The sequence below is a fragment of the Rhipicephalus sanguineus genome, chromosome 6 (assembly GCF_013339695.2).
Source record: "Rhipicephalus sanguineus isolate Rsan-2018 chromosome 6, BIME_Rsan_1.4, whole genome shotgun sequence".
NCBI lineage: Eukaryota > Metazoa > Arthropoda > Arachnida > Ixodida > Ixodidae > Rhipicephalus > Rhipicephalus sanguineus.
In genome coordinates, this window is record NC_051181.1 from 61,729,756 (window position 1) to 61,754,375 (window position 24,620).

The 24,620-nt window shown below is 44.9% G+C and overlaps 2 protein-coding genes across 4 annotated transcripts in view; one reads left to right on the forward strand and one right to left on the reverse strand.

The window, feature by feature from the left end:
• Positions 1-767: 767 nt before the first annotated feature.
• Positions 768-14,687, reverse strand: LOC119395825 (3-ketodihydrosphingosine reductase). Of its 2 annotated transcripts, none has more exons than XM_049416781.1 (5): positions 14,643-14,687; positions 8,234-8,483; positions 6,708-6,962; positions 4,266-4,445; positions 768-3,149 (listed from the first exon to the last, which is right to left on the reverse strand). In XM_049416781.1, the coding sequence occupies exons 2-5, from the start codon at positions 8,453-8,455 to the stop codon at positions 2,769-2,771; spliced, it is 1,038 nt and encodes a 345-aa protein (XP_049272738.1). In that variant the 5' UTR covers positions 8,456-8,483; positions 14,643-14,687; the 3' UTR covers positions 768-2,768. The 2 variants fall into 2 exon arrangements, with proteins under 2 accessions (XP_049272738.1, XP_037518761.1); XM_037662833.2 differs by lacking the exon at positions 14,643-14,687 and adding an exon at positions 13,994-14,156.
• The window catches only part of LOC119395826 (low density lipoprotein receptor adapter protein 1-B), a 30,647-nt gene continuing 20,644 nt past the window's right edge, over positions 14,618-24,620 (forward strand). For both annotated transcript variants that reach the window (XR_007416522.1, XM_037662835.2), the window contains exons 1-3: positions 14,618-14,834; positions 18,376-18,518; positions 20,971-21,083. Coding sequence is in view for 1 of the 2 variants with exons in the window: in XM_037662835.2 (XP_037518763.1) it covers positions 14,768-14,834; positions 18,376-18,518; positions 20,971-21,083 (323 nt within the window). In the remaining variant the exon portion in view is untranslated. The remainder of the gene's footprint in view (positions 14,835-18,375; positions 18,519-20,970; positions 21,084-24,620) is intronic.

The window sequence follows — 24,620 nt, forward strand, 5'->3', positions numbered from 1 at the left end:
CAGTTTTCATACTCCGCGCAGGCGTGCCTTGCACGACTTCCGGTTCGTTCGTAACAACGTCTACGTCATACGTAGACAGTACACTCGGTTGGGTTTCGATGTTGTGCTTTTTTGCTTATTTAAAATGATTCTCCAATTTGCCGAGTATTTCTGCTATCGGGCCCGTAACAGGAGCGTCTCAGGAACATAAAAGCACCTTTACTTTGACATGGCCAAAAAATCGCCGGAGTTGGCCTTTAACTTAGATCAGTAGCTATAGCTTTAGCATGCAATTTTCAGTGGCTAAATCGACTTTGAGGTGCATGCCACTAATCTAATTGATGCTTGGAAATATGTGTAGTGCCTTCCTTTGTGTCAACAGTTATGATTTTCTATAAACCATTAGGAGGTAAAAATTAAGAGGCTAGAATAAACATTGCTGTGCAAGAAACTTGCAGTAAATATAAACAGGCTTCAATATTTTTCAACACGAAGAACAGCTGGCATGTTTGAACACAGTGCAGTGTTTGAACAAAGAGCAACCAGTTGTGTTTTAAACTTCACTGCCCTGAACAGCAGTTCTTGCAAAGTAACCTTTGCAAATTTACCTACTCAGATTATGTGCACTAGACAATGTGTTGTTTCTTGCTCTTTTTTTTGCCAGCGCTAAGTGCGATGCAGTACCACAAGTTTGAGATGTCACACTTGCTTGTTTTGTCTAGAGGAACTCTGAAAGTAATTCACACGTGCACATCAGGCTGCAGCATGCTGCACTTTTGTGGATGAAATCTCTTTATTTTCTTTAGCTTATTGGTTTTCAACAATTCCGGGTAAAAAGAAGGATTAAGCGATACGGAACAAGAGAGATTAGGAAGAACCAACCCTGCAATTGAACTGGTCCAAGGCCAAGGAAAAACAGCCTTAAAAAAAAGAAAAGAAAAAAATGAGCACCTCTTCCCAGAACAGTTTGGGGATGTCTAAATTTTTCTTTGGTAACAGACTTATTCACCCGTTTTCACCGGTGGCTGAAAAGGAGACTTTTTCCATGCGTATTGGAAGTATTTTGCAAAGGCTAACACTACCAGTAGACACGTGGTAATGCACCCAAATAACGACTCCTGTATTAAACACAGACATGGAAACAGAGCCCGTAAAGGGTTTAGGACATGAAAAAAGTTTCTGCTTTGGCATGCACAAAAATGAGAACGTAAACCACCGAGGTAAACTGAGGCATGTTGTGACCGAGAATTCACACATGCCCTAGAGGTAGGCTAGTTGTGGAAGTAATCGAGGTTACGTAAACAAGCATCTCACATCCCTAGGTATACATGATGAACTAGAACTCGAGCCATGTTGTGTGCGTTGTGGAAACCAGTCAAAACGTGCAAAGTCTTTATACAACTTGAAGCTAGAACTGCAAGTCTAGTTTGAGTTGTATGAACACTTGGCTGCTTTGTCTGAAAATTGCTTTTTTAACTTGTTCCCTTTTGTACAAAAAATGTGGCCATACAGCACCATCTCAAAGCCCTTGATATTTACAAGTTGTACCCCACAAAAAAGGTAAATGAACAATTAATAGTTAACCCAGTTAGCAGATGCAACACTCAGACTAGGTCATGCGAAATTAAAGCACTGGCTGAGTGCAGTAGAAAGAAATACAAAGAGAAAAAAAAAAGAACAAAGATGACAATCTACCTTTTTTTTTTCCAACGAAAGTTACTGTGTTGCATTTCCTAGGCACTGACAAACAGTACAGTGCAATAATTTGTGTGTCTTAAAGGGACCGTCGTCGTTACTGACAAGCTGAGATGCAGGCAACGTCGAACTTGTCATGCAGTGTGTGTAATGTCATCTTTGAAGCCTTGAACGAAATGTTCCAAAGAAGCTTTGAAACTCCCTAATCATTAACTTCGTGGGAATGAGTTCGAAATTTTTGAACAGTGAGCATAGTGCAATTTTCAAGATTTGATACTTAACATTGGGCAACAGCTAATGATCATGACTAGTTACAGTGTACAAATTATGCTGTCATGTGTAAAACCTTGCCTTTAACATTCTATGCACATTCTGTGCAGTGAAATACAAAATAAACGCCCACTTTACACTCTTGTGAACAGAAAACAGAGAAGCATCAATTACTCAACAAGCATGCACATCTGTCTAGTTTGTAAAAAAGAAAACTCCTTTTAAAGCTTTCTATCAAATCCACAAGGAACACTTTACAAATCCACGGGAAAGTGTTTCACCCTTTCACATGGGAGATATTAGTGACCGTCACAAGAACCAAAGTATTAGCATCAGAGACACAAATATTGTTACGACCTTCTCAGTGTCAACCACCCATTTTAGATACCAACACTATCTACCCTTGTTTGTAGGTGGCCATAGTTGATACAAATTGCCACGAGTCTCCTAGTGCTATTTACCCACTCTGCGAAGGTACACAGGGAAGCGTTGCCCAGTAAGTGACGATTTCCAACCACCAAGAGTTGCTGCCCGTCACAAGTCACATAGTGTCACAACTGCGTCACCATCGGAATTCCAACGTGCCACAACTGTCTCGGTGTCAATCCCTCTACTTGCAAATCCACTCCGAGGAGCTCTACTGTTCACTGTGCGTCACTGTTGCCTGACTACAAGTTACCGTCCGTCACAAAACCCTAAATGTGTTACAAGTGAATCACCGTCACAGTCCCCAAAAGGTCACAGTTAAGCTTCCCCAAATGTCACAGAATGTTCCTAACGTCACGAAGTCGTTCCAACCGTCATCCATTCCCAGCCGTCACGAGTTAGCTTCCCTTCTTGCTGCCTTCGCGGTTTGCTGCGCAGCGTGCGACGAGCCTGTAGAAGTGCCACACGTACAGGCATCCGATGACACGCAGGATGCCCATGGTGAGTGCCTGCACTACCGCCTCGAGTAGTGAGCTGGGTGGCATCATGCCCGCGCACAGTGCCACCGTTATGTGACCGTCCAGTCCCAGGGCCGAAGTCGTGTTGCCCTCGAGGATGTCCTGCAGCAGGGAGGTGGCCACCACGTCGGCCGAATACAGGCCGGCCATAGCCGAGATGAGCTTCGTCTCGGTCGGCTTGGTGCGTTCCTCCTCCGCGAAGCCCGGCGTGTCTGTGTCTGGCGGGAAGGCCACCGTCACCTGGATGCCACGATGCTTAACCTGCGCCAGAATGAAAAGTGTACATAAGTAGACCTGTAAAAGCTGTCACGACAGTTCACATTCTGAAAGCTTACCACTCGGCCAGCGGTGCTTCTACCGTTACAAAAAAAAAAAAAAAAAAGGCGTGGTTGAACGCGGTTAAACCAAGCTGGTCGAGCAATAGCAGCAACTACCACGGAAAGCACGCCGCGGTGGTGTCCTGTGCAGCAAGCAGTGGCACGCTGTCCACATATCCCTGCATGTTCCCAGTGCGGGAGTCATGCGACTGGAGTTCAGGTCTTGAGGCACGTGCACTTGCAGCTATCGCAAACTGACAGACAGAGGTGCGCGGGAGAGGAGAACAAACTGGCACTGCGCGTGTTCGTTGCTATTACGATGCACGTGCAAGGGGTAAGAGAAAGAAATCGACTTTGGCTGAACTTCAAGGTCAAATTCATGCACAGCCATTTTCTGGATTTGTGCTGGAAGGAACGGAGCTATCACTCTAAAAAGAACTTGCAAAAAAGACTCTGCCCGCCATCATTGTGCAAAGCACTCCTTGTCTATATGTTTGAGTTGAAACTTATGATGCTCCAATTTGCCTAGCTCGCAGTCTTATTTATCTCATTTCTAAAAGTACATAATGCATGCACTAGGTACACTCAGAAAAAAAAAAAATCAGTTTTGGCCAATATGCAGAGAAGTCAGAATGACAGCTCCCATGTTTCTGTCGACACATCACTAGTGAATATTCCATTCTTTTCCTTGGTAAGATATTGCATTTCGACAGTTCTTGCTATTCTTAACGTCCTGTCCAGTTTTATATAAAATTTTAAACATTTTCTAGAGTACCTCTAGGCACCATATTTGCTGCACAGTTTTGCAGTAGCCGACCACTGTCGCAAAGCTTGTGAACCAGTAAGATGCGCAGGAACGGGATGCCTGCTTGTTTTACGAGATGACGGAGGTGAGAGCTGACATCAACAGAACAAATTGCAATGCATTCCAGTGTGCCGACAGTTGGTGACACCACACTGGAATGCAACAGTCGGTGTGAATGCTTTCTGGTCACCGGTAACGTGACCTCTGTTGACCTTCGGTGCAAACGAGGCCTGACAGAATGAGGCTCGCACTCACCTCCATGCGGAGCGACTGTGCCAGACCCACGAGAGCGAACTTGGATGGGCTGTAGGCCGTGTAGCCGTACAGGCCCATCAGGCCAGCAATGGACGACACGAAAGTGATGCTGCCCGAGCCTCGCTGCTTCATGCCTGGCAGCACTGCCATGGTCGTGTGCACCGCACTCAGGTAGTTGACCTGCAAGATGAACGGCAAGGATGCTCACCGCAGTGAAACACATCACAGCTTGATGTTTGCAACTACTATCTACAGTATCAATAAAACTTGTAATTGGCCAAGTTGGTTCATACTTGAAGGTAAAACTGGTAAGCGCAAATAAACAAGACAGGGACACAGGAAGAATGAACATGGACAGGTGCTAACTTTCAACTATCTTTTATTTATCATCAAACTTCAATATATACTCATGATACAGAGATGTGCATGGGCACGTTGTCACATGGTCACAATCTAACCGGTTGACAAGAAAGTACGAAAAAAAAGCGCGTTCATTATCAAATAATGATACAGACATGTCGCTAACACAAGCACTCCCTCTAACCGATACGTAGAACGCCTCCATCATTTCACGGGCGGTAGTATCTTTGCTCCTGCATAATACCTTAATGTTCACGAAGATCGGTGCACACGTGCAAGCCTACAGTGTAACCTTGTTCATACGTAAAAAAAAGAAATGCTTAAAAAAAAATGTTCTATTTGGAAAAATATACAATCCAAATTCACTAAAACATCACGTAGTTTTGCTTGATAACGATATCAGAAACGTAGGCACCGGGGAACTGGAACATATCAACAAGGTTGTACTTTATTTTGCAGGATTGCTTATTGCCTTCTGCTTATCTGTTTATCTGCTTCCAGCATTGCAGATTTTATGTGTCTGAATGTACAGCCAAACATAGATGTGGAGAACACGGGCATAAAGTTCCATGTAATGTTCTAGCGGTGGCAAGAACGACTACATAATAATAATTCTTGGAGTTTAACGTCCCAAAATCGGGATATGATTATGGCGGATGCCATAGTGGAGGGCTCCGGAAATTTTGACCGCCTGGGGTTCTTTAACGTGCACCTAAATCTAAGTACACGAGCCTCAAGCGTTTTCGCCTCCATCGAAAATGTGGCCGCCGCAGCCGGGATTCGATCCTGCGGCCTCTGGTTCAGCGGTCGAGCACCTTAGCCACTAGACCACCCATGGCGGGTGAGAACAACTACGCTCAAACCTCGTCAGAACGAACACGGATATAACGAATTATCGGTTATAACGAAGTAAATGAAGAATAGTCTTGTCATAGCTACAGTGTTACAAATAAACGTTTTTAACGAATTTTTGGATATAACGAAGTTATTTTCTTGGCAGATGCAACTTTGTTATAACGAGGTACGTCACGTTTTGCTTCGCAGAAAATTGATACCTAGCTGCAATTCTTTACCTGGTATCACTATATCACCAATGAATTGGCTAACATTTACTTGGCTAACAGCCACGGGTACTCAGCTGCTGCACTTACAAGTATCAACGTAGTAGCGCGTTAGTAAGGATAATCATCACGTTGTCATGCTAACAGTTACTAAACCAAATAACAAAAAACTGGAGCAGAATCTCAACGGAAATCTCAAACGGAGTTGCTGCTTTTCCATCTGGACGCTGTACGCACCTAACATCTCACTTAACAAACGAAACGCCTGCCAAAAGGACAAACTTCCCGTCTTTCTGGGTTCTATCTAAAGAGATTCTACTGTGCATGGTGAAATTCAGCAGCTTGCACAACGAACAGAAAAGCAACAAGATGCCTAGAGACCGCTATCGTTGGGACCTGTGTGCATCGCGTTAGCGGCTGGGTTTATCCACTTGACATGCCAACTGCAGCAAGATTTGAAACTGCATGAAAAGTATCGTTTCTGTAGATATAAAGCATTGTTTAAATCCGTGCAGGTCGCCCAGTTGAACACTGCCCCATACGTCTATTAGGGCCTTCAAGCAAAACTTGACATTTGAAACACGAGTGGAAGCATCACGAAAAGCTTGCAAAAGTAGCCAATGTCGATATCGAGCCTTTAAAAAAAAGAAAGAAAAAAAAAAACGCCACCATTGCCGTTTGTTAGAAGTGATGCATGACAAGGGCACGACCTAGAATATGTATCCCCTTTCTGTGACCTCAGAGATAAGAGGGCGGGGAATCATTTCCGAGGCGGCGTACCTGGATCTACAGCATAGCGACGGTCGTTAGGGGTACACATTATTCGCTTGGGTGCAGTTTGCTCTGTGGCCTTGCCAGAATTTTTTCAGTGGTACATTAGCCACTCCTTCATAATGAATTCAGTAAAAGCAGAATTTCATACAGCAGGCCTGTAACAACCCACTGGCTGGCCTGGCCGTTGGATCCGTCAACGTAAGGGTCAATGGCAGGCTGAAGAGAAGACAACCCGTGGGGCACTCACCTCCATCATGTGCTGGAACTCAACCAGAGGAGTCTCGTCGAAACGCAGGCTGATCGCGGAGCCTGCGCAGTTCACCAGGTAGTCCACCGGTCCGCAGACCTGCTCCGCCTCCTCGATGCCCCTGGCGAGCACTGCTTCGCCAGCCTCGCCCTTCGTCAGGTCGGCCGACAGCGTGTGGACGGCCTGCTCGGGCGAGCTTGTTTTTTCCAGAAGCTCAATCTTTGCCTCCTCAAGGCGGTCCAGGTTTCGTGCAATCTACACAAACCCACCATTCAAGACTGTACAGTCCTGCAGGTCCACAATCTGGACGGCAACACTCCTGAAACATCTATAACATGCAATACGGTTGAACCCTTTTATAGTTGCATCCATATAAGAGACAAATGGATATAAGCGACACCAGCGTGTTTGCATCAAAATAAGGGTTGATCAATAAATGAGAACATGGTACCCTGCTTATAAGAGACACCTCATACAAGAGTCAAGAACTGCTCCCCAGTGTGTGTCTTATAAAGGGTGAGTAGAGAAAATTGGGCGAGTTGCATTACGATCATGGCTAACAGCACAAAAGAACACGGACAAAAAGAGACCACATGACACGAGCGCTGGAGGGCTTCAACTCAACTAAGCACAAGTACCACACACTGCCTCACTTGTAGCATGCGACACTGTACAAGATATACCAATGTTTTACACTACTACATACTATATGAGCCAGCTAAAAATACAATAAATAGTACCATGCTAGATAATTAGATGCAAGGTTGACTATATATTTTGGTTGGCCTACACTTGCATGACTACAGTTAGTACTGCTCTGCTTTCACAAGGCAGTACTCATTTATATGTAAAACATGGTCCATTACATACTATAATCTCAAGGCATCTGAGGATAATATGTGATTTAATGTAAGGTTTGTAAATTATGGTCCTAATTTAGTGTGTAAAAGCCACTGTAGATGAAATGACAGTTTTGCATACATTTATGTGGCTGCTCTATACCTACGTAGCTTCTGCAGTGTTGCCTACTTAATTCAAAAAAGGCAGTACAGTATTGCCAGCAAAAACACAGTTTGGTGCCTTGACAGAGCGTGTGAGGCCACTCATGTAAAGCTATTCATACAGTCATGCAGAGGCTGCAAGTTCATTCTTATTAAATTTAGATACTCCTCAGGCAGAGTCAGTACTCCCTATGTAGGATTCAGCACTTCCAGACTAAGCTGAGAAAGGTAGAAAAAAATTTACAGCAAAGCTGCTAAAGGTGGTTTGGCAAGAGCACACATAATGCAACAATTGATCACAATAGCTGACTCAAATTTAGGTTACAGTAACTGTACTCATGACAATAAATTAATGCACGTTATACATACCCTCAAAACAGCAAAAGGCAATAATAACAATAATGAAATGTTCTGAACAACGGTTTTTAAGAAGTCGTTTGTTTTTTTGCCATTTCTAAGCAATGTGATGCCAGCATTTGCAAGCCTTTAGCGTGCCTTCGAGACGAGTATGTGAGAGCAACTTACTAATGTCACATTTGCGCCTCGTTGTACAGCAGCCCGTGCGAGCGCACGTCCGATACCGCTGGAGCCGCCGGTGATGATGAAGTGCCGGTGCCGCAGACACGCGTTCCGAGCCTGGTACCGGCGCCACAGCTTTGACACCACGAGCAGCGCCACGGGAGATGCGAGCAGCAAGGGCACGTAATACTGCCATGGTGTGGAGAGCAACGATGAAGGCTGTGCCATCGTCCAGCCTTCCAAGAGAGACTCTAAACTGGGGAAAAAAAAAAAATTTTTAGGCGCTCACTATGTGGTCGCCTAACGAGATGTGAAGACAAAAGCCACGGGCAGCTTATATGCTGGTACTCCAATGAACTTCATCCACTACTGAGGCATTCCCATGCAGCTGGTAACAGTGCGATCTCGCTGAAACGAAGTGGGGGACATTGCAGGAGTTTTTCCAAAGAGAACCGTGGTGGTGGCACCTGTCCACCGGTTTTCCGTGCCACGTGGGTCAAGTGATATTTTTGGTACCATACATCCTGTTGCCCACAGCGACAAAACATATGGTACCAAAAAATGTCCAAAAATAGCATATGGTACCAAAAACGCAGCAAAACGGTCACATTGCACGTCTCGCGAGCCACTTAAGGCTTTCGCCTTAAAAAAAGAATGGGAAATTAAAAGAAAAACACAGACGCGAGAAAAGCAAAGCTCGCGGCAAACTGTTGGAACACGTGAAAGTTCCATCAGTGCCAAGAGCCTACCAAACACTGCTCTTACAGCTGGGCTGGCTCATGATAAAACATTGCACAGACGCAGCAGCGAGTACAGTTATAACTTATGGGGGTGTTGCTACTTGACGTTAAAGTTTAAAATATATTGTACATCTAAACACTGTAGCTGGAAACACGGATTCGCTGGGTTATCGGTTAGCTCAGACCAGTGCCCAAATGTCATAATTTGTATATTTCAATAAACTTCACCTCTAATGCACTTGGATTCACAATGGATATATCCTCCCGAGATCTGAAGAGAGCACAGAGAGACAATGATAGACTTGAAGCAGCACACACAGGATGAAGAATAAACACACAATGGGAATGCTGACTCACAACTGAATTTCTATTCGGAAAGCATCCAATATATATAGAAGAACAATAAAGCACCTACCGGGCAATGCGAAGAACAAGTAAATAAACCGCAGATATTAATTATCTGGCAAGGTACAAAAGCTCAGCATCATGCAACATGATTGACAACCCACTTGTACACCTCTCTGCATTCCTTTTTATATTGGGCAGCCGCCGGGCATTGAGGCATACCAGATAAAAAAGAATTCAGACACAGGTAAGTAGAAAGCAAACCATTTTGTACGACGTTGAGGCTTCGTATCTTGATGGATAATTAATAGACTGTGTTTTGCTGACTCACTTTTTAACATTGGCTGACAGGTTTCCATGTATAATTTTTTATTTTTATATTAGAGGATGCTTTGTCAATATAAATCTACTTGCGAGCCAATGCTCTTGTGTTTTTATTGTCCTTTAGAGCACAGTTTTTAGCTTTTTTTTTTTTCGACCATGCACCAATGCGCAATCCCACCTATAGATTTTTACTCAGGGACATAATCGCATTTCAAGTTTGTCCTTATTGCTGACTTGTGTGTTTTAGGAACGTGAAGAACCCGCTTTCATCTAAATACGGGACCTGGATGCTGGAAACTCAGTCTCTAAGTATGTAGATCAAATTACAATTTCATCACGTTTTTTACGCTAAAAACAGTTTTTCTTTGCCCAAACGTGGAGATGAACATGTAATATTAGCGTTATAGTGACAAGCAGCAATGGGCTTGTATACATCTTGGTGAGATATGCATGTTTCAATGAACCTGGTCATTCTTGTCAAATGAAGGGCTCTAGGTGGCACAAGTGTAACCTGGCCTTAAATATAAAATAGGCTTCCTGGCACTCGCGAAGAATAAATCAGTTGGTAGTCCATGCTCTTTCCTATCGTCTCCTTTTCACTGCACCTTTCTAAATATTGACCGTGTCACGCAGCACATTTAAAAAGTCTCAGGAGGATAGAATTCCTCCCAATCAAACGCTGCAGACTTCACTTGCAGCAATGCACGACTAAGAGGGGCCTAGCACAATAGTTGTGCAAACAAATACCTACCTATATGGATTCACAACAGAGTTGCCAGATGCAACCGAGCCAACAAGCAAATAATCAACACGAAAGAAGCCCAAAAAGAAGCGGCGCTACTATCGCGAAGAAGCCAAAAGAAGTGGAACTTTAGTGATTTTTCCCGTTCTTGAAATTATTTTTAATTATAATAATAAATTGTCACTCAAATACGAAGCGGCCTTGAAGAAATCACTTGAATTATTTTGTATGGCGAAAATATGGGCAACTATGAACGAAAGAAGATGTTTACTTTTTAACACTGTGTCCAGGGTAGTCTCCGTTCGGTTGAAGGCACGTTTGCCAGTGCATGATCAACCTTACTTGTCGATTCCCTCAACGTATCTTTGACTTCAGCACTCAACTACTCAAGGTCATCGACAAACACACTACTGGTGAATGCAATGATTACTAATATAACTGTATTTGCTGGAAAAATACAAATAGGGCCAGAGATTGCGACAAGCGACTGTAAAATTCAACAAGCGACTCGGCGAAAAAAGAAGCCCAAATCGGCTTATTATAAGCGGAACTGGTGACTCTGATTCACAAGGATGCACGCTCGTGACACACGAGTGCCGCCTAGATGCAAGGACACAAGGGAGCCTTGTGGCCGATTGTCCTTTCCAAGTCAAAGTTGCATGGAAGTTACCCAGAACTGAGAAGGGGGTGGTTTCCAGAAATTTTTAAGGCTTTCTCTCGGACCCCTTGCAGCTTAGTTCACGTGCCATGAAATGGGCAGCGGACATCAGAAACTTTTATCTACCGAGTAAACATCAAAGGTTGACTTGGCGGACCATTTCAGAGTTGTGGTTACGTACAGACAAGTCGTTGGCGACTCCCAACGATACCACGAGTGTATGATTGCAAGTGAGACTTCTTTGATACGAGGTCTGCGAGCTCCTCCAGACAGTTTCCTGTGGCCTCAAAGATACCATCTTGTACACGGCTGGCCTCGTTTTCTTTTACCTTGCACTTTGGCTAACGTTTAATTCTACTCCATCAAACTGGTGGTTCACATAACCTGACCAAAACAAGAAAGCTTTAGTTTCATTATCATTGCTTTGAAAGAACATTCAGGATTCATTTCTTTTATGAAATCAGTTTGTTTGGCAGTCTGTGGGATTCTCAAAACTGTACACCAGAAGTATAGCTCAAAATAACCTTGCTTCTTTTTCTTACATATTTCTACAAGGTCTGCGACTTACACCCATACATTACCACAGGAAAGACCAGGGAATTTACCAGACGAATTCTGGTTCTGAGGATGACATCTTTGCCTTTCATAATCTCTAAATGTCCCTTCCATTGAATTCTTCCCTAATACCATTATTTGCTGCATTTTCTTTTGTAGTGTTCTACAACACCTATTACTTTGTTATTTATCGGATCGTTCTGACCTTCACCTGTTCTCATAACATTACTCTTCTTTTTGTGTTTAGAAAATCACAGCCTTCTCCTTCTACCTTCAAAATGAGAGTCTTCAAGTCTTGTATGCTATCTGCTACTAACGTAATGTCGTCCACATATCGTAAGTCCCCCTTCCAATGTTCACTCCCATATCCCGGTTATCCATGTCACAGTATCGGATTACACATTCCGTTCACAAGTTAAATAAGTATGGTGAAGGAATGCAACCTTGCCCCAAATCTTTCTCAACCTAAAACCAACCTGTTGCCAACATATGCACTTCTTGTGCTGTGCATAGTTTCCTTAGCAGAATTACTATAGGAAGTTCGGGAAGACCAATTTTTGTAATATATGTCCAGAGCTTGAGTAGGCTTTTCCTGACCCTTACATGTTTCCACCAACCATTTCATATTTGATATGTGGTATCTCATACTGCACCCCTTTCTGAAACCTGCTTGCTATACTGGAATTTCTATCTTTGCATGCAATGTCCAAGACTCTTTTGCAGTACTCTGAGTTGTAGTACACTGATATGAGTCAATAAGGTGATGGTTCGACTGTTTGAGAAGGCGCTACGTACAACCGACTGGTGGGCTAGTTGTTATGGCATATCTTATGTTTCAGGGCAAACGAAGACACGAGGACACAGCACTGTGTTTTCGTGTCTTCTTTTGCGTCCTCGTGTTTTCTTACGCTAAAACATAAAATATGCGTTACATACACAGAGGTTGTTGGCAGAAAAAAAGTTCATCATGTCGTGACTGCCTCATTAATATGTTGACACCCAATCTAAATTTTACACGCAGCCAACAAAGAATGTATAAAAAAGCACAGGGGTCATTTAATTGACTGTTATGAAATTAATGAAATAATAATAATATCTGGGGTTTAACATTCCAAAACCACGACATGATTATGAGAGACGCTGCAGTGGAGGGCTCCGGAAACTTCGACCACCTGGGGTTCTTTAACGTGCACCTAAATCTAAGTACACGGGCCTCAAACATTTTCGCCTCCATAGAAAATGCAGCCACCGCAGCCGGGACTCAATCCCGCAACATTCAGGAAATTAATGAAAGAACAGTAATGGATTGTGAAGCCCACTTTCTGTTAGAGACACGTCTGTTTGTTAAGTTAGAAAACTTCATAACCAGTATTCGGGAACACTTGACCCTGCGTCTTCCGGTGCAGTAGACTCTCGGCGCTCAACTTATGGCATTTCAAGCTGTTAGCTTTCTTTTATACAGCTAGTTTTACAATTATTTATTCACAGTTGTGTGTCAATAAAGTGTATAAAATAAACCTTCACTCAAAAGACAAAACACACTATAATAAGTGCGGTATACACACACTTCCAGAAATATTGCATGAAGGAGCTGGCCTCATTGCTCACTCTGGACAGCTCCAGGGCCTTTATTGTTTTGTAGATATGGCCGCTGTTATGCACGTTTGACTTCGACCTACCTATACATACATGCACACAAATACATCATTCTCAAATGTTCACTGTCTACCATCGAGCGGGCAGCACTGGGGAATTACAACCACGAGTAAGCACGGTAACTTTGAACTCTCTACACCTTAACATTACGTCCTCTAACGGTCGGTAGGCATGGAGTTCGATTTTCGACGCACGCTCCATTGTGCTTTGTGACAGCTATCTTATTCATTCGTCGTGCAGCGATCTAAATCACACAGTACAAAAGCGATCGACTCCAACGAGGGCAGCAACTGTCGCACGGCTCAATCAGACATGTTGCATTGACTTCCGTGTACTACGGCGGGGGCGTAGCTACATATTTTTTTTTTTATTTCGAGGGGTGTCCTACACCGCCTCGTGCACGTTCGCGCGTGTATTTGTACAAAGTGCAAGTGTAAACACTTTGCGGCGAACTCGAACAACCTTGTTTTGACACCGTCCGTAGCTACGCGTCAGTCAAATAACGAAACCGGTTAGATAAGCCGGTGAAATGAATACGACGAGCGATACGGTAACACAACGCCGTCATCGACAGCGCAAGTAATGCGTCCACTTAATCATTACACGGATCGAACTAAGGACCCGCACATACGCTTAATCGCGGGGGCCGAAACTGTTGCTTCCCTGAAATCACGCCACCCGAAACACGTCGTGTGCGGTCAGTCGTCTCGAAATGGTCTCCAATACACAGCCTTTGTTGGACTTACCCTGATAGCAGCGTTAACGGATCAGTCGAGTGGCAACGCAGCGGAAACAAAATAAAAAGTTCCCGCCTTTTAACGAGGACGCAGGAGAACGCGGACTTCGACGTTTCGCCGACGTCGCGAAACCACGCGAAACTACTGATGGCGATGTAGATAGCACTGGCTAGGCACGACTCTGACGAGTCAGCTCACGTAGCAGCTGTCGTTTCAACAAAGTTCCAAAGACAAAGTGTAGCGGGCGGTCCAATGTTTTATCGCGCCCGTCAACGTTCATCATACGATGAGTTCACCGAAGCACGTGAACGAAGTTCGAAGGAATTTGTCGCTTTTTTGCCCTTCGAAACTGAGGCGAACGGTTCGCAACGCTAACATCTACACGCGGGTTCTTCTTCTGTTTTTTTTTTCCTTCATATTTTTTGCCGTTTCTCCTCTCATTTATTACATGACTGGCGTAAAGCGTAAAGTTTGCCACTCGCTGTAGGCGCAGTTGCTGCAGCTTGCGAGGGTCGTCGTCGTAGTAGCGCCGATAGCATCGTACAATTTCTTTTTTTTTTTCCGGGAACCGCAGCGTTCGTTTTCCCGCCGCCCGCTGTGTGATTGCAGCGAGGCGTCTACGTATACAAGAACTGACCAGTGAAAAAACCCGCACTACCTTGAGTGGAAACAAAACAAATCTGGCTCGCAGCCAGTTGCATCGGTCTCCGTTGGCGTTTGTTTACCGCAGGAACTCAGTGTCCGCTTGTCGTCTCGTAGAACTGTGCGTCGTTTTAGAGCAACATGACATCGATCTGGAAATCGGTGTGGTCTTCACCCATGGGACTGCTGGGTCGTCTTCGGCATAAAAGTGAGTCGCGACATCGTTCCTGCCTTGTTGAACCTGCCGCGAGCGTCTCTCGAAACAGCATGCTTCCTACGCGCACTTCCTTTCCTCAGAGCGAGCCGGAAAACCGGCAACTCTGTTCTTTTTTATACGGAGAAAACTCCGCACGTTTCCGCCGCGTGTTTCCCTTCGTCGAAAACCTCCGCCTTTAATTCGATTGAATGGGCGGGACCCTGTTGTCACTTGCGCCGAAAAGAAGCTCGTTCCATTTGTATGTGTCGATCGAGCCTGAGCGATCAGTCAACGATCGTTTTATCGTGAAAACAGAGGGTAAAACAAAACAAAGAAAACGCTATCTTTTGCGTTTGCGGTAAACCGCAGTCAACCGCGCGGCGCAGGTGCAGCGACCGGTGCTCCTCTAGCGCGTGACTAATCTTCGGTTGCGCTTTGCAAACCGCCGTGGCGCACTGCGGGTGTCACGCGAGCATTTATGCAAATACATCGCCCTATTGTCGTTGCAGTTTCCGCTGCCAGGAATAGCGTTTTCGTGGAGCGGTCTCTCCCGTCTCGCATTCCTTCGTGGGGCGTGACAGCGCAACATGCGCGTGCAAATTGCGTCATGCTCGCCTGTTCATTCCGTCTCCTAGTACACGGTTAATTTGTGCGTTTTCGATGAGCGGAGATCACAAACCATTGGATTTGCGCTCCTAGGAAATGAAGAACAAAAAAAAAAAAATTCTGCGGTTAATGTCGCGCTAGTGTAGTTCTAAATCCTGCGCTAATGTCGTCCTTGTGTAGGCTCTAAGTTCTAAATTCTGCGCTTAGTGCAGCTCCACTACCATGAAACCTGAGGAAGTGCGTAGCACGGGCAACCCAGTGCTTGCCACCGTCTTGACAATGAATAGATCAAGAAAAGTAAGTTCTACAAGTCAGCGCGGCAGCAGCCGCGCTTGCGCCCGCTGAGAACGCGACGTTTGTCGCAGGCACCCCGCCGTCAAAGGCCCCTTTGAAGAGCTGTTTTGTATCCACTGTGTCTTGTGTGTGTCGCGTCGTGTGTACGAGGCGCGCGTTGCCTCGCGAACGGGACGAGGTCACCGTTAGCCCGCACAGCTTAGGAGACCGTCCAAGCGCGCGGGGGACGAAGCGAAAAAAGAAACTAAATTTCGCTAAGGCCGTCGGTGAGGAACTGGCTGCAGTAGTACACAGTGACGCAACGCTGCAAGGGAGGCTGGTTGCGCAGCAGCCGCGAGCGGGTTCCTCAATGTACGGGCCGCACGCGAAAAAGAGCTTAGTGGACGCGCTTCTAGGACGCACCATCTCGCGAAGGACGGCTGCGCAACGAGCCAGCCCAAAAATTCCGAAACACGACGAAAAATAAAGGCCAAAATATGAGCGCCCTGCGAAGCGGGGAAAGTTGGCAGAGGGGCCTGTATAATATCTGGTTGGGTGCCATATACATATTATACGATCGAGTGTCTGCATCGGTACGACGGGATGCGTGTAGAGGTACTACTGGCAAATATGGGTGTTTGAGCTGCTTCTGATGACGACATCTTGCTAACCCGTTTGCGGTCGTGACTGTACGTCGGGAACACCTGTGAAACATTCCCGTCTTTGGATGTCAACACGTACGCGTACATTTGTAGGACACCACAGTAGCGATATGTGTCCTTCTTAGTCTTTTCACTTGGAAGACTGATTTGATCGTACTAAAAGTACAGTTAATCGAGAAACATTTCACAGTGTACTAGTTTTTTACGTGCCATATCATACACAGTCTTCCACAGTGACGCAGTTGTGTGCCATGTCAAAAATACATTCGCAACTTGTATCTAGCTAGATCACAAAATTGTGCACATAGCACTGTCTGATTTATTAGTAAATGGGTTCAGCATCCAAAGAAATACGGCATACAGCAGTTGTGACAGTGGAGGACACTGGTTTAATTTAATGTTGCCCCGAAAGTACAGCATGCGAGTCTTTTTTTCGTGCTTGGAACGTGATGGCCAGAACGGTTCCACATACCGGGCTCAGAGCTGTGGCAAGAAACTCAGTAATGAAGAAATGCAGACAATATAAGGAATTCCGCTAATTGGGGCATGTGCATTTGTGTACATCATTTGTCCTCTGTGTACAGCATACCTGTCATATTGCACAGTGGAGCAGTGCACAATACCAACATCTGCGAGCAAAGTCAACGTGACAGCTTCCGTTTCTTGTTGGTTGGCAAGCGTAGTTTTTGTTGGCAGCAGCCTGAAAAGTTTCTTTGACCTTTTGCTGCATTGCTTATCTCGTATGTCAACGCAACTTCCAGGCACGGCTCTGCATTATACTTCCACATAGGGGAGGGTCTGTCCTTAATGCGAGCAACACTTGCAAGGAACTTTGAAATTCTTTATTTTTCTGTTATTTATGTTGCGAATGTCTGCTTCTCAAATTGTTTTTAGAGGTTTTGTATAAAGACGGTCGGTCGGACGCTTGGGTTTCTTTCGGCATTAGGGATTGTGCATAAATGCGTTGAACTTCAGAAATTTGCTGGGGACAGTAGGAAGGACGTGTTTTGTTTGCAGTCTAAACAGACAGCCTGTGTTGTTTTCAATTTGCTTTAGTTTAATTTCATTCTACCCCAAAAGCATGTGGTTCAGAGGGACTGTTTCGTATTAAGACGATTATCCAGATGCTTGGTTTCTTTCGGCGTTTGGGAAAGTGCAAAGATACACTGATCTTCACAAATTTAGAAGGAGGTGGTAGGAGGGGCTTATTTTTCATTGCAGTCTAATCGAACTACCTGCATTGTTGTTAATTTGCTTTAGCTTGATTTCATTGTACCCTAAAGGCATCTGCTCTAGAGGGACTGCATATAAGAAAGTTATAAAGCATAAAATGAACAACAATTAAAACAGCTTCTCTTGTTAGGGTGATCAACCTGTCCTATAACAACATGGAAGGGGAAGTGTATTGTGCCTGACGCTGAGCGGCCATGGTGAGGCTTTGCCACAAAGTGACCTCGTTTACAGTTTCAGCTTTTGCCTTCATAAAGAAAAAAAAACACACACACACGTCTGATGGAAATCGATTTTAAGAGGACGAGAAAAGGCAGATGCCGACTATGATCTTTCATATAGTGTTGTAGGCTTAAACCCAGAGGTATTATTGAGCACCGACTTTGCCATGCTACATATGGTATGAACCTCCAACTCCCCCTACAAAATTTTTTTTTTGTGAGCACAATGCCACAGTGTACAGTACTGGTGTACATTGCAGTGAATGTTTTTCAGGTGTACTGATCTTGTTTCGTGAGCATGTACAGTCACGCTCAATATGACTTGCAATACGGGAGCACATGTGGCCTCATGAGTTCAAAGATTATGCATGGCTTCAACTTGTTCTCATTTCAGCAACTACAGGATATCTTCTTATTTGGGATGATCTCTAAGTGGCAGAACAGCGTTTAGTTATGGTAATAAGGGCCAGCAGAAGCTCCAATGCTGCAAGTCATATTGAGTGTGACTGTGCTAAGTTGGCCCTTGTATTCGCTTATTCTGCGTGTGCGTGCACTGTCCAGAGCTGTCTGAGGAATGGGTGAACATCCAGCAGCCTGTGGTAGAGGGCATCACCTTCTATGCCAAGTACCTGGGCAGCACCTTGGTCGAGGAGCCCAGCGGGGATAAGGCTACCGCAGATGCTATCAAGGCCATCATTGCCATGGTGAGCAGTTCAGTGCCTTTTCTCAACCAATTCGGTGCACTGCCATGCTTTCCTTACCATTTGCCTTTGTGCGAGGCTTGCGTTACATTGACTATGAAAGTCTGTTAGTTACACCATGCACAGGCTGTTTCATGCTGAGGGGAAAACTTGGAGCGCATTGCAATGTGCTCAGAGTTTGTACTAAAAGCCTGCCATGAAATCAAAGGGACTTGTATAATGGGAGAACATCTGGGGATGACTCACATTCTTTGGCACATTGTTTTCATTGAATGGCTCGGGCGGGTCCTGTAAGCGTGTTTCATGAAACACAGGCCAAGCCGAGGTCGACGTAGTTGAGCTGCAGTGCGAGAGATGGCACCAGTATTCCACGAGTGTGAGAGACCCCACAAAGCAAGACTAAAAATTAAATTTAGACACCAGCCATTACTTTTATTGTATGCATATGTATATATATATATATTTCATTTTCTTCTGTCCTCCTCCTTCTTTCGGCATTTCTTGCCTCTAATCTCCACCTTCCTTGCAGAGTGGCATGTAGGTGAATCCTACACTGTCAAACCTCTCTGTGTTCATATAGAGAGTCCCTTCCTCTTGCGCAGGCTTGTACAAAGGTGATAGAGAATAAGATGGCTCAGGATATAGAGAAAGGAAATGACTTGACCGAAATTCCACTACTGGCATTGCCCTCTTCTGCCTGATTTCCAACTTTGTTCTAGAATGTGGGGTTCAGGAAATCGGCAGCACATGCACGAGCAGCACATCTGGTAGGACACCAATGTGTCATTACCTTTTCAGCTGCCAGATGATATTATGCAGTGAGCTCCAATTTAATCGTGTCCTGTTTGATGTTATACCAGCGTCACACGGTGCACTGCTGATCACAGTCGAGTCCAATCAAGATCAAATTTCTCAACAGTGATTGGCTCCCTTCTGCAGCTTGCATAAGAGAGCCAACCGCAATGGTGAAATTCGATCGGGATCAGGCACGATCATGATCAAGAGTGGCCGTGTGACACCGGTATTAGTGTGATTGCTCTTCGTATCGGAATGTTTCTTCCTTAACCGTGCACTGCATTCCTGATAGGACATGGTTCATTCTAATTACTGTATAGTATACTGAGTGACTGCTCACTCCTGAACAGGTCCTGGAGACTTTATCTACTAATGTCGTGCTACAACTGAACTATGCACATTACAGGTGCCTTTCATTGGTTATGGGTGGAATGCTGTTGTTTACAGGGCATTCTTTTCCCAAATTCACTACTGCATTCTGTGTTTGCCCACAAGCTCACGGACTTTAAGGGGCCCTGCAACACTTCAGCACGGTCAGAAAACACTGCCAATCGGTAGTTGAGGCTCCTGAGAACACGCGAGACGGGACATTACAGCGCTGCCCGAGGCCTGGAATTTAAAATTAATTCTCAAAGTCAGCTAGAAGTCGTTCCCTCTTCTCTCGACAAATGACTCCATAAACCCAAATGACCGCACCATAAACCCAAAGTTCACGGTCATTGGCTGATTTGAGCATTGTGAGCTGCATAGTTTCTGTGGCCGCCGCTGGATGCCGCCACAAGCCCTCGCGCACGCTCGCAATCACACGGAAAGTAAGCCATGCGTTATTAAAAAAAAAAAGCAAAAAAAGTGCTCGAGGTCAGGAAGCACGCTGACGAAGGGACACATCTTTTCGCCCCCTTTGTCAACCCCCTCCCTGCATAGCTTTCAGCGTGTTTGCTAGCACGAAAGGAGAGAGAACGCACTTGAAGTGTGAGACAAATCACTGTAATTTCGCTCGTACTTGACAGATCCTAAAAAATTTTCTGGCAGTGGATTCGTGAGACAATAAGCTGTTTTAATGAATCCATTCAACGATCACTTGGAAAAAAATGTTGCAGGGCCTCTTCAATGAAAAAGATTCACAATTTCAGTACTGTAACGATACCACAGTGCTGGAGCCGTATCCTTCTGGTATGAAAAACAAATGTTAAGCAAAGCTTGTCATCTTAATTTCAGTAAAGTGGCTTCTCTTTCAATAGGGACATTGACTGTGTACAGCCTATCTTCTGTGACGTAGTTGGCAAGTATCCGCAGGAAACGCTTTGTGGTCACTTGTGGCAGTCATTCTTTTTTGCGTGGCAAATTTTGCTTGTACTCCAAGTCCACATTGTCTGCTCACATTGTTTGGCAGTCGTATTGGACAGACAGCACCAGATTTTCATCCACCCCAAGGTGAGAAGGCGAAGGTAAGGGGTGACTTAGCATGTAATGATACCGCCAGTCACATTATCGTGATCACTGTAAAGTTTTATGCAGTTTTATGACTGCATCAGTTTATTATTACATTCTTTTCCTGTTCCCCTTCTTCTAGGACCGCTAGCGATGTGGCTCAGCACAATCATGAAAGGTGCAAGTGCGCATAAATTAAGGGGACACTGTGTTGTTTGTGCATGTGCAGGCCAAGGCTAGTGGCAAGAAGCTGCCCAAGGTGGCCATCACAGTGTCGCCCAAAGGCATCTCCACCCGCGACCTAGCCACGGGGGAGTTGCAACTGGACGTCTCCATCTACAGGTCAGTGCAGGAAACTCGCCCCTTACTCCTTGACAGCGACATAATGCCCGTGTTGTGTTGGGATGGCTAAGAAGGCAGGCCTGCATGGCTGCACACAGAGTTCGACCACAGGAACATACACGGAGACAGTTGGCGGAGAAGAGTGCACGCCTGTTTTATCCTACTTTGTTTTGTAGAATGGTCGGCCAATAAGAGTTCTAGCAGGCGATGGCATGCCATAATGCGCAACACTTGTATGTGTGTGAAGTGTGTTGCATCATTTTCACATCTCCAAAAATCTGTGTTGGTATTCTCTACGCAGCTACATGATCTGCTACATGAATGGGTTCTCCAAGTCTTTTTTTTAATAACTTGCCACACACTGCGTTTATTCAGAAGACCAACGTCAATTACATGTCACTTGAGCAACTACTGCACAGAACTGTTATCATTCTCTCAGCAATGTTTAGGTTAGGTAAGCTCGATATCTACTGCAGGGAGTGTTTTGATGATATGTGACAGGTGAGGCCATTGCTTACATATATTGCAAGGTTAGGCCTTCTTCTCTCCTTTTGATGTGATAGCCCTTAAGGAGACATTAGATATTGCTGAAGTGTGGCTGCAGCTGTGCTTCGTAGCCAACAGTCTCCCATAGGTGTGAGAATACGTTTAGTTTGCAACGGTTTTAAGATCAACAAGGAGAAATCGGAAGTACTACTATAAGACAGGCCTACGTAATGGGCCGTTGCTCAAAGCATCACTGTTTTTTTAGGAGGCTGGCTGTTCAGCTGGCAGCTGGGATTGTGCAGTACTTGTGTGCAGTTATAGCAAACGTAGCTATTCCGATTGGATGATTGCAAATTCTCATGTGTAGGCAACGTTAAGCAGCAAATGCTGGCTAATGGTTTTCGGGACTCGCACATTGCCGGGCATAGATTACTTATCGTGTTGCACAGATTGTTCGTTGGATGTTATAACCAAGGGTTTTCTTTGCATTCGGAAAGCATATTCCTTGTAGACTCACATTTTAAGCGTTGTCTCGGTGGTGTCAGGCGAAGCCACGGAGCAAGAATTCTTGAGGAGGCAAAACGGCGCTCGCTTGGGCATCCTAATAAAGTCACGAAATCGGGCACAGCGCTCACATGCCCTCTGTCGTGAGAGTCCGCTAGCAGAGAAGGAAAAATGCGCGTCCCTCTCACCGCGCTCTCCGACGAAGCTCATCGGTTCAAGGCCATTGGTCGCCGTTCGCGCTTCACGCCTGAATGGATGTGTTTTGTGTGTCCTCGCCGGCTCCATATTTTAACGTGATAGCGTTAAAGAGCCCATTTCGCAGAAATACCGGTGTCGGTGTCCGTGTCGGTGAGGCTAGCAACTGAGAAGGCGATGCGCACGGGGCCCGATTACGCTGTCGCGTTCTGCTCTTAAAGGCGAAGCTCAAGCGCACTCCAAGTTTTTTCGGTAAATTAACGAGAAAAATGGCGTCACATACAGGAAAATTACCAGCGTGATATATTTTGTACAACGTGAAATCTATAATTTTTGATAACGTCAACTCAATGAGTTAGGTATAATTTATTTCAACAAATGATGGGACTTATCCTATATAATATGCCATCAATTCAGATTTAGGTTGTTGCGGCGGCCGCATTTAGATAGAAGCGAAATGCTAAAGGCCCGTGTGCTTACATTTAGGTGCACGTTACAAAACCTCAGGTGGTTGAAATTTCACATTGTCTTTTTTTGAGAACAGCAGACAAGTATCTGGGACAGCGCGCGGAAAGATTGAAGGCCACCAAGTTCGCCACCAAGTTCGCCATAATAGCGCTGCCTGTCTATGTCACTATCCGAGAAGTGCTTCTCGCAAACGTAGTCACGAGGCGTCAGCTCTCGGTCTTTTCTTGGTATGGCGTGAGCCCACGATTCCAACCTCACTGGGTCACTAGGAACTTTGAAGGTCCTTGCAGGAGGCGTACCCACTGCTGCAGTTTGGCACGACACATTTTCGCCCCACGCTGAAGAAGCACTGGTCGAAATCTGCAAAGCACTCTCCTTTGTCACGGCGTGAAAAGCGCATGCAAACATCGAGCAGTCGGCGCCGCCTGCGCAATGCGCGGAAGCCACTGAGAGCGCTAAAGAGAAAGAAACCAGTGAATTGCGAAGGGAACTTTCCCTCCCAAGGCCACCTACACATGGGCGCGCACAACATGCGAGCGAGGGGCGCGTGCATGCGGCAGCAGACGTCGTCTGCTCAGGGGCCACTACTAGCAGTTCGTTCAAGCGCTTGTACGGCCTATAATTCTGGCAGTGTCGATTAGGAACTGCAACTAAAATATCTGCCATATCTACCGATTGATGTTACAGACAGAAATCTATTGGTAACCAAACGAGCTTTGAAAAGATTTTTGAGGCATTACATAAACTCAAGCAAGTGTAGTGAGCCATTTCAAGCTTCCGTTTGGCTTTCGCAAGCCTTGCTATGTGAATTGTTTCTGTGACAAAAAATATTGCGGTATTATTATTATTTATATGATTATTAAGATGTTTAATGAGATCAGATAATTATGGCGTTAAGCGAAATTTCCAGTTGCTTTCTCACAAAGGAACAGTTTTCCAACAGCCGCGACATACTGATGGAAGATAACAATCATGTGTTCTCAAAATGTCGTGGCTGCTAATTAGAAATATTAAGTGTGGAGGAAATGGACAAATGTACACTGGATGATGTGCACAAGGCTGGCAGTGGTGGTGGACTTCACGCAATGCCGTGAGAGGAATACTATTAGTGTCGTGTTCCAAATCTCTTCCTTTAAGAAAAGGATGCAAAGTTCTTGTCATGGTCATGTTGCTGCCATGTTTAATTTAGTGATTCGATGCTGAAAGTTGGGCTAATTTGTACTGCGTTAGGAATATTATGAGGGTGAAGGATTCTTTTTTGCTGGGAGTCCTTGTAATATTCCCAATGAATATAGCCAACCATCCTCTCTGCTGCTCACATCTGCAGCTGCCAATGCCCTGGTGTAGCGCTTCAGCGCTGGTAAGCCTCTGCTGTTCGCACTGTGCAGTTAAACCTTGGTGTAACGGTAAAATCTGCAATTTACTTTTGTTATATGAAAACATTGTTGCGTTGAAATTTGACCTTTTATGCAGAACAAGGGGAATTTTTTCGAGGGGCTCTTTTCGTTGTCAGGCACAACCGAATGAATTCGACGGACAATTAGGCGAAGGAAGGCATAGGGGACATTAATTGTTGTCTTTAACTGTAGTTTAATTTTTAAATTGTTTCGTGCACTTTACCATAATTTGCCGTAATTTGTTTCCATTTACAGCATAATCACTACACTACAGTTAAAAACAACAATCAATGCCCCCTATGCATTTCTTGGCCTAATTGTCCATTGAATTCATTCGGTTGTGCCATAATTGTTGAGTGATTCTTTTTTTACGCTGGTAATGGCGTCCGCAAAAATGTTCGAATAATAGAGCATTACAAAAAAAAAGTAGGAGTAATTTCAGTAATGTAAAAACAATATTTTGTTGAAACTGATAAGCAGCAACCAC

Bases quoted from the DNA above. Each gene is read 5' to 3' on its own strand.
- LOC119395825 (XM_049416781.1), bottom strand. From the start codon at position 8,455: ATGGCACAGCCTTCATCGTTGCTCTCCACACCATGGCAGTATTACGTG. The intron at 6,963-8,233 runs GTAAGTTGCTCT...GGGTTTGTGTAG, and splicing joins GAGGCGCAAATGTGACATTA to ATTGCACGAAACCTGGACCG. The intron at 4,446-6,707 runs GTGAGTGCCCCA...TTCATCTTGCAG, and splicing joins AGTTCCAGCACATGATGGAG to GTCAACTACCTGAGTGCGGT.